At 48.1% G+C, this 10,185-nt stretch overlaps 1 protein-coding gene and 1 pseudogene across 2 annotated transcripts in view; both read left to right on the top strand.

The window, feature by feature from the left end:
- The window catches only part of FOXK2 (forkhead box K2), a 41,379-nt gene that overhangs the window by 6,203 nt on the left and 24,991 nt on the right, over positions 1–10,185 (top strand). Inside the window, exon 1 of one of the 2 annotated variants that reach the window (XM_025047006.1) lies at positions 2,578–2,738. The exons of the other annotated variant lie outside the window; for it this stretch is intronic. Coding sequence (XP_024902774.1) covers positions 2,593–2,738 — 146 coding nt within the window. The 5' untranslated portion in view covers positions 2,578–2,592. Of the gene's footprint in view, positions 1–2,577; positions 2,739–10,185 lie in introns of those variants that run through there. 2 annotated transcript variants of the gene reach the window in all.
- LOC112480162 lies at positions 373–491 on the top strand (annotated as a pseudogene).

Genomic DNA, 10,185 nt, shown 5'->3' with positions numbered 1-10,185 from the left:
GGACTGCGGGACACGGCAGGGCGGGGGACGCGGCGGGGCGCGTCACACTGGCTCTGCGGCGCCTGTCTGCTGCCTCTCCTGAGGGCATCGCTTTCTCTTGTGTTTGATTTCACTTGGTGTTCTTTTGTTTATTATGGCCCCTGAATGTACCAAATCCACTGCTAATGTTGCCAATAAGAGGCCACGTCGAGTGATTGACCTGGAAATGAAATTAAAAGAGATCAAGGACCACGAGGGTTGAACATCAGTGATGGTCTTTGCTCGCCAGTCGGGCATGTCCCATTCCACTATAGCAAGATCTTGAACAAGGACAAAGTGATGGAAGCTGTTAAAGGAAACCTGTCAATGAAGCTGTTGCTTCATCGAAGACGAGACTGTGGCCACCCCACCCTGAACGCCCCCGATCCCGTCTGATCTCGGAGGCTAAGCAGGGTCGGGCCTGGTTAGTACTTGGATGGGAGACCACCAAAGAAGACCAGGTGCTGTAGGCATAAAAAATTTAAAAAAAAATAAAGGATTATAAACTGACAAGGTCCTTGCAATCTGTGAGGTCAACCAAAGGTTGCCTCACCAAATAAGTAAGTACATAAGTAAAGAAATAAATATTGTCAAAAAAAATCAAGAAGGGCCCGTTTCAGACGTGGAGACTCTTGCAAGGGCCTAGATTGCAGACCAGACACGGCACCACGACGAAAGCAAAAAGTTTGGCTGCGACGCTGAAAGAAAAGCCTGGACCTGACTACGGTTTAGAATTTACTGCCAGCTCCGAGCGGTTTAAACAATTCGAGAATCGTTATTCATCACGTGATGTGAAAGTGAGTGGCCAGTCTGAGTGCTGAGGTGAAGGCAGCTGAAGGATATTGGGAAACCCTAGATCAGCTTATCGTGGAGGGAAATGACTCGCCAGAGAAAATATTCAGTACGGGAGAAACCTCCCTGTTCTGGAAACGGATGTCTGTAAGGACTTTCATCCGTAAGGAGGCCGTGTCAGTGCCAGGTGTCAGGGCTTTTAAAGACAGGATAAGCATCGCGTTTGGGGGCAGTGCTGCAGGCTACAGATTAAACTCTGTGATCTGGCACAGCGAGAAGCCCAGGGCCTTCAAGCATGTCAGGAAGCACACACTGCCAGTGAACTACTGGAGCAGTCAGAAGTCATGGGTGACCCAGCTCCTCTTCCAAGAAGCCCTCCTGAGCTGCTATGTCAGCAAAATGGAGAAGCGCTATTTGGGGAATAAGATATTTTTCAAGATTTTGCTGAGTGTTGGTAATGCTCCCAGGACATCCTCTTTTTACTGGTGCGCTTCATCCCGATATCAGACTGGTGTTTCTCCCTCCACACACCCCCTCTAAGGTCCAGCCGGTGGATCAAGGAGTCACAGCAGCTCCTAAGGCCTACGACCTGCAGAGGACCTTGGCCCTGGCCACTGCTGCAGCGGAGGAGGACGCTGAGGAGACACGGACGCAACTCTGGAAGGATCACGACATCTGCGACCGCATTAGGGACTGCGCTGGTGGCGATGCCACCAAGGAGTGTACCAGTGGCTTCTGAAAGAAGACACTCAAGAGGTTCATCCATGACTTCACGGAATTTGCCAAGGTTGAGGAGGCTGCAGAAATCACTACGACTGTGGTTGCGATGGCAAATGATGTCACCTGGGTGTGGACGAGGAGGACATTACAGGGCTCCTGACGGGGCTCCCAAGGGACTGACCCACGAGGAGCTGTTGGAACGGGCGCAGGAGCGCGCAGCTAAGAGGCGAGGGAGGCGGAGACTGCGGGAGGAGAAGAAGCCCCAAGAAAAAGCACAGGGAAGGGCTCAGCAGAAGCTCTGCAGGCCTCAGCAAGCTCCTCTGAAAGTTCGAACACGTGGACCCCAACACCGACAGTTTTCACTAATAGAAATATTCACGGCGCATTATCTGTCTGCTCACAAGCGTGTCTGTGATGAAAGAGAAATGAACCGAACAAACCACCATGGGGGTGTTTCTGGGAAGAGCGACACCTCCTCAAGAAGAGCCTCAGGCAGGTCCTTTGGGACGTGTTGCAGAAGAAGGCGGCACTGTCATCACAGGAGATGACACCCGCATGGGTGTTCTGCCCCTGAGACCTTCCAGTGGGACAAGATCTGAAGGTGGGAGACGGTGATGTTGATGACCCGGCCCCATGCAGGCCCAGGCAACTGTGTGTTTGTGTCTTAGTTTTTAATAAAACAGTTTTAAAACTAAAATAAATTTTAAAATAGAAAAAAGCTTGTAGAATCAGGATATTAAAAGAGAAAATATTTTTATGTAGGTGTATATAACATTTGTATTTCAAGCTAAGTAATTACGCGTCAAAAAGTTTAGAAAAATTTAAAAGTTTAGAAAGTAAAAACGTTGTAATAAGCTAACGTTACTTTATTATTGAAAGTGTGCAGTGTATTTAAAGTCTAAAGTCGGGCACAAACGTGTCCTAGGCTGTCACGTTCAGTCACCCTCAACTCACTGAGCCACCCAGAGCAGCTTCCAGTCCTGCAGGTTCCATTCCTGGTAAGTGCCCTATGCAGGAGTACTATTTCTTCTCTTTTATACTGTATTTTTACTGTACTTTTCTATGTTTAGATACACAAGTACTTACCATTGTGCTACAGTTGCTTACTGCACTCAGTACTGTAACGTGCCGTACAGGCTGGCAGCTCAGGAGCAGTGGGCTGGACCGTACAGCCCGGGCGTGTGGTTGGCTGCACCGTTTAGATTTGCGTAAGTCACTGCGATGGTCCTATAGCGACGAAATCGCTTAACTGAATTTCTCAGAACCTGTGCCTGTAGTTATGTGACTCATGACTGTAATGAGCAGTACGAAATATCTTTTGACTCTTAAACAACTGAGATATGTAAAACCCTAAACAAGTAAATAGGAGACTTACTGTTGTGTTTCTCTGGTCTTTTTCAGACTATAATAGCATTTCGAGTGCACGGCTAATGTTTTCGAAATACGTTCTGGCCACGTCTGAGCTGTCGGAGGGCGTTAGGGTTATGAGCATCAGGTTTGCCGCTGTTCGAGTTAGATGGAGAAGGATGTGGCTTAACCGTAAACTGTCCACTCTGATTCCTCCTTGAGTCTTCTGTCCCCGCTTTGCCCCGGCTCCTGGGTTTGCCCACATGTGTGGCTGAGTGCCGCTCACCTCATAACTGTGGTACCCAGGTGTTCGGTGGGCTGGGCTGGTTCCTCCTCCGGTCGTACACTTCCTGGGGCTGTGGGCTGTGACCGCATGGTGGCTTTGAGTGGTGCCAGTGCGTGAGTGGACTTGCATGCCGGTCGGCGAATTTGTTCAATGTAGGCTCCAGGTTCGGGTTTGGTAGATGCTGCACCAAAGGAAACCGTTATAAGTAAAAGTAACCTCATCCTTTGATTCTACAGTTCGCCCCATTTTTTCTTGTTTATATTGATGGTAGACTATCCTTTTGTTTTTGTATTCAAGTTAAATATGACTGGTAAATGGATGGAGCATGGACAAAGCCTGGGTACACGGAACAGAACTTCCTCTAGTTGAGTAGAAATGTCCTGGTGATGTGCTGGGAATAACAACGTCCTGACAAAAACGGCTGTCGGGCTGCTGGTGACCGCTGCAGCTCTGTCGCAGGAGCGAGGCAGACTGCGCAGTGCCCTTTTCTCTCGCCTCGCTCTTGCCAGACAGGCTGGGTCTGGGGGTGCTCGTGTCTCCACCCATCTTGCTTCTCCCACAGTGCACAGACCCTGGCTCCTGCGGCCTCGTGCCTTGGGCTGGAGGCGGGGCCGGCTCCTGGTGGTCCTTCTGGCTGAAGATTATTGCAGAGGTCTGGGAGACTTCCCTGGGATCGCCCGCCTGGAGCCTGTCCTCATCCCTAACAGGGTGGTCTGACTCTCACCTCTCCTCCCACCCTGTCCTGATTTCACACCGGTGACGCGCGGCTTGACAGCGTTGACTTCCCCTTCCTGTCTCCTCTTCCAGAGTGTTCCCAAACTACTAGTTGAAAATGTCCCCCCCCCGCCCGCCAGTAATACTCTACTTTCCATTGATCTATTATTTTGTTTACTCTTAAAAGTTGTTTTTCAGGATGTTTTTCAACATTTTCTTGTTGATACAGACATTGGTTAGTTACAGTTCTGAAAAGTATCTGTTTTCTTTGTAACATTTGTGGGTTTCCAGGAACCAGGCATTCAGTGTTTAGGCTTTCTTTTCCTGTGTGTCTCTAATGAGAAGAGCTTTGCTTTTATAAATAATTTTTTTTAAATGATTTTAGCATTTTGGAAATGGCAATCAATTGGCCACTTTTACGCGCGTCTTACTAGCCTTGGTTGTAGTTACTGGGGGAGCCTCAGGCCACTGGAACTGCATCCCGACTTGTCTGCCGATGACCTTGGGGCAGCCGATCAAGCTTTTTCTTGCCATTGCACTTCTGTAGTAGAGGTGGAGCTCGACAGAGGCTGGTTGAGTGTCTCTCTGCTCCTGGTGTCCGGTAGGCATGAGGTCAATCCTAGGTCCCCTCTCTGTTCTCTGGACTCTGGGGGCTTCACTGAAGAACCGCATCCCAGAGGTTGCTCATTGTTCTCCCCTGCGTGTGACTCTCCACAAACCTCTCCACGTGGGGACAGTCGACGATGGGCTGAGAGCGGGCACTGTGCTCACCGGGCTGCCTCGACCGAGGGCAGGCGAGGGCTCTCCCTTGTGACCGTGCTACTTAATCCCTTCACCTCAGGGTCCTCACCGAATCGACTTGATGGGGTGGTGCTTGTGTGGATTGCCTTTGCCTGACACAGGAGAGTTGCTGAATGTATGTTAATATTCTTTCTTTAAAGAAAAAAACTAAAATATTTTTGTCTCAAGTATTTTGATTGCGGAGTTTAATCCTTCTGCTTTCCAGGTAGTTGCTGGTGAGGACTTCTGCCGTTTCGCTATTTGTTTTCTTTCTGTCTTCTAGCTTTCCTGTCCCTCATTTCCTCCCCAGCTGCCGCCTTCTGTGTTCAGCTGAACGTGTGTGTGTGTGAACTGTTTTTGATTCTCTGCTCATTTGCTTTTGTGTGTATGTTTTAATATAGTTTCTTTGGTTGCCGTGGGGATTACATTTAACACCGTAAGTTTAAAACAATCTATTTTGAATTGGTATCCACTTTAAAAACACACAAAGGTCTGCTTTATACATCTTCCTCTCCTTTCATGTTGTTGTCACAAGTTAACCTCCTTCTACACTGTGTCAAATAAATACATTTACATTTTCTCATGTGTTTATCTTCGCTGGAGGTCTTTATGTCTTCGTGTGGCTTTGAGTGACTGTCGGTTGATCTTTCACTTCAGTCTGAAAGACTCTCTTCACGCTCTCATAGGGCAGATCTAGTGTCTGGGTTACCTCCGCTTTTGTTACTGAGGAATGTCGTAATCTCTTCCTCATTTTCGAAGGACAGTTTTGCCAGGTATAATTCTGGGTTGACATTTTTTTTTTTTTTTAGCACTTTGAATGTCATTCCACTGTCTTCTGGCCTCTGTGCTTTCTGCTGAAAAAAATCAGCTGTTAACCTTATCCAGAGTTCTGTGTGATGAGTTACTTCTCTTCTACGGCTTTCAAGGTTCTTTCTTTGTCTTTCACTGGTTTGGTTATAATGTTTCAGTGTGGTTCCCTTGAGTGCATCCTACTTGGAGTTTGTTGAGCTTCTTGGATTTGTAGGTTCATCAGATTGCGGGGATTTTCAGCCATTATTTTTTCAAATATTCTTTCTTCTCCTTTCCCTCTTCTTACTCTGGGACTCGCGTGACATGTATGTTAGTCTGCTTGATGTCCCAGGCGTCCTTCAGGCTTGCTCAGCTCCTCAGACTCGAGAATTCCAATCCTTATCTTTAAGTTTGCTCATTCTTTCTTCTGCCTGCTCAGATATTCTGTTGGACCCCTCTGGTAAACTTTTCATTTTAGATATTGTACTTTTTAGCCCCAGGATTTTTGTTTCATTCCTTCTTAGAATTTATTTCTCTTTATAGTCCTGTTTTGTTCATATGTCATTTTCCTGATTTCTTTTAGTTCTTTGTGTTTTCCTTTAGCTATTCGAGTATATTTAACACAGTTCTAAAGACTTTGTCTAGCAAGTCCTGTGTCTCACCTTCTTTAGAGATGGTTTTTGTTTATTTTGTTGCTTGGAGTCATACTTTCCTGGTGTGTGTGTGTGTGCGCGCTCGCGCCTTCATGTGATTTTGTTGTTTTTGAAAACTGGACGTTTGACTATTATAATGTAATAGCTCTGGAAATTAGATTCTCCTCCTTCCCTAGGGTCTGCTGTTATTTGTTGAAGCTGTAGGAGTCCTTTTGGCCTGGTGACTTTCCCAGACTCTTATTGCAAAGACTGTACTCCTGGACGATGTGATCCCTGAAGTCCTGTTTCAAAGTTCGTGTTCACTGGTGTTTTGACAGATTTCCTTGACCATCAGGAGCTCTGCCATCTCCCAGTCTTTGCAAACTGGCTCTGTGCCTGGGCCCTCCTTCGGCTCCTGAGCAGGCTGGCTCTGTGCCTGGGGATCAGCCCAAGGTGGAACCTAGGGTCTCCTCATGAATGAGCATGCATCTTGCCTTGGTTATTCGTATGGCTTTCTGAATTTCCCAGGATGCCCTGTTACTTTTGAACGGCCTAATTCCCCAGAGAGACTCTCCCAGCTTTTGCCTTGGCAGTGCATTGTCCATTTGGACTGTCATCTTGTGCCACAGGCTGTGAAGCTTGTTAATTTCACGCTTTCCCAGCCCGAGTTCTGAGTTAGGCGGAGCAGAGGTGCCTGTGGCAGCCCCTCAGGTAGCCCCTGGCAGGCTAGAGCAGACACCTGTAGTGAGCTCTGAACGGGATCTGCTCTGCCCTCTCGACCCAGGGAAGCAGTCCCACCCTGGCAGCTGAGGTTGCTACCCCCAGAAGACCACGTGCGCCTTGAGACCAAGGCCAGCTGCTGCCCTGCCACAGTGGGTGGCCAGGCAGCAGAATCGGAACTTCCCTACCCGTCCGAGGTCCTCCTTTCCCAGTTCAGCACCTGGTTTTTACAGACTTCTCTGACTGCTTGTCAGAGTTCTCACAAAATGGTTCTGACAGTTTCTGCTTGTTTTCCAAGGTTTGTGTCAGAGATGAGGGGTGGGGGTGGGATGAGAGCTTAGAGCGTCCTGCTGGGCCACTTTGCAGATCTCATTCCTGATGATGACCAATTCTCTTGAGTGAAAATCTAAATTCTTTTAATTCTAATCTTTCACTGAGTATGAAATAGCAGCATTCATTTTCTTGGATTTAGTGATGTGACAATGTTCGAATAAAATCAAATTTATTGTCCCATTTTTAAAAAGTAAGCTAGCACATGAAAAAATTTCTCAATTGCCTTGAGTGCAAAATAACATAGGAAAGTCAGACTCTCATTTATTCTCAGTGAGTCTGTCCTGGTTATTCTCAATAATTTGTTAGGATCTATACTTCGAGTCAGGAAATATGAAATTCTTCAGTGGTCTTTTACTGAAGAGGTGATTTCATTTTCCTTAAAATCCCTCAGGGAAAAAGCCAAGACCATACTGGTGACTTTGTTAAATGTTTTCTAATACCTGCAGTCTTAGGACAGATGTTTGCTTTAACACCAAGTGAGAAATAATTGTGCATTTGAGTTATTACAGGAGTTTGTAAATATTGCCATGTTTTTAAATATCACTGCTCACCAGCGGGGTGGGTGACGTTCTTCCCTATAGATGGTGCTGGGACAGCAGCTGCTGTGTTGGGGCACACTGGCTGGCCCACCTCCCGCTCTCCTTTGCTCTGTGGATTCTGCTGAGTTGATCCTGTCTCTGCCTCAGGTGAGAGTCGAGGCTTGGGAGGTGTTAATCCAACGTTGCACAGCTTGGGAATGGCAGGGCCTCCATGCCAGTGTTTTGAACCACTGAGCTCTACTCCAGGCTGAGAAGAAGCCATTAATTGGAGGACGGGAAAATCTACAAGTCAAGCTAAAATAGGTTTTTTAATTGCACTAATGAATCTGTTTTGGCATTTAGATTATGTAAATTACTCTCTGCCTAGGGAAATGCTGTATAGCCATTGAAGTGTATTTTCATCCAAATAGAAGTTTCCATATTTAGCAGGAAAAGTTAAAGAACAGTGTGTGTGGTGTAATTCACTGGTTAGAAATGTAAGTGCACGTGTGTGGCATGCCTGACGCCTGTCTGCATTTAAAACACCACTATGGTGGTAATTGTGGGCTGACGGTCATTTCCTTTTTAAAAAAAAAATTCCGTAATGGGTATCTGTTTCTGTTCAATGAGAAAATGTTGACATCTAAAAGTCGACTGCTCTGATTTAGATTAACCTATTCTTTAGGCATATTATTGACTTTTTGTAGCAACTGAAGCACACTCCGGGCGGCTTCTAGACCCAGGGTGGCCGTTGGGGCTGTGAAGCAGCCTTTGTGTGTTACATGTAATAGGCTGAAGAGCTTTGATGACACAGGTAGATGTTTCTTACTTTGCATTTTGCTTTTGACACAGAACATTTAATCTTGCAGTTTAAATGCTGCATCTGGTTCCTTGAATAGGGTGTGTCCACATATTGTGGCAACTGTGCCCATCAATAGATAATGTCACCGCCTTTTAACTCTCAGGAATAAGAATTTTAAAATAATCTCCAGTTCTCAAAAATCTGAGGATTGCTCTTCTCCTCCAGAAGAGGAACGGGAAGCGACGTGGACTCGGTTGTTGGTGCGCCGCGTGGCTTCCGAGTGCCGAGCTGCTGTTATCCGTCTAAGCCGGCCCTTCTCCAAGGACAGTGACAGGGATTCGATTCCTCAGTTCTCTGACGTTCTGATTAGCAAAGAAAATCGGATTCATCGCAAAGAAATTATTTAGTTAGCTAAGATTTTTATTGTAGTCACATAGAAAGCTTTTCTCCCTCCTTTATTAAAAATGAAGGAGGGTTGCTTTTCCTAATTATGCTCTGTGCATTTATTGCCTATTAATGACAACAGAAATACTAATTATATTCTTCTCTGGACAGTAGCTTATGGGGTTTATTCTTTTTAAGATAAGCCGTTTCTTTTCCCCTTAAACAAATTAGAACATTTTTGGAGAGATTCTTGGGGCAGGGCATCGCGCGTGGCCCCGCAGGCAGGACGGGACACGCGGAGCCCCCCACCACCCGGGAGCCCATGGCGTTTCAGGGTCCGAGGAAAGTGGGCCAGTGCGCGCGCCCCTTGCCGTCGGGCACGCCGGAGCGCCTGTCGAGAGGCGCACGGATGTTCTAAGTGGGGTAATTAAAGGCTAGAAATAGCTCCTCGGTTCAGGTCGCGTTGGCCGCCCGCCGATTTCAGGTCAGGTTTCTGGAGCTGTTCGCTCTGTGGCAGTTGTGAGCGAGGGGCTGCAGACCCGTTCGGTGGCCCTCGCAGGCCAGCGTCGTGGTCGGAGAGAGGGGGCGCTGGCAGGTGGCCGCCTCAGGAACTCAGAGCAGCAGCTCCCCGTCCGCAGCCTCGGTGCCCGTCTGCGCCGGCCGTCCTCCCGCCGGCCGCTCGCCTCTCCTCAGCCCCCTCTGAGTTCCAGGACTGCTCGTCTGTCCTGTCACCCACCGAACATGTCTCACGGGCGCCCCTTTCCCTCCTCCCACGTGGCTCTCCATTCAGCGCCTCTCAGCTGCACTTCTGGAGTGCTCTCCTAGCTGGCCCGCGGTGTCATCTGCCCCCAGTTAAGGGACATGCATCGTCAGCACCCCAGAAGCTCCCTGCGCCCTCCCAGCCTTGGAACCGCTATCCTGAAGTCTCAGCCTCAGGTGGTTCTGTTCACTTTGGACCCCGTGTACGTGGCTCCCACAAACTTCAGGGGGTGGTGCCGGCTTCTCCGAACACAGTGTTTGGGAGATTAGCCCAGTTTTGTTCTTAGCTGTGGACCATTCGTTCTCCTTGCTGTAAAGTGCTGTGTTCAGTGCTGTGGACGTACAACCATTTGATATTCCGTAGGGACATTTGGGTCGTTTTATTTTGGGCGTTTAGAATGGATAATACTCGGAGTGTTTCACAGCCATTTTTGAAGTGGGAAGACTTTTCCCATTGAAAGCTCTGTCGAGATGGCCGTGGCGGTGCTGGGTGTGCTCTGTGGCTCCCGGGACGGGCACGCGTCTGCCTTCGGGGGTGCGGCCCCTTCGGACGCTCTGTACAGTCGCCACCCATCGACGCTCGGTTCCGCT

The sequence above is a fragment of the Pteropus alecto genome, unplaced genomic scaffold, assembly GCF_000325575.1.
Source record: "Pteropus alecto unplaced genomic scaffold, ASM32557v1 scaffold134, whole genome shotgun sequence".
NCBI classification, from domain to species: Eukaryota; Metazoa; Chordata; class Mammalia; order Chiroptera; family Pteropodidae; genus Pteropus; species Pteropus alecto.
This window is presented reverse-complemented; position numbering and strand designations above follow the sequence as displayed.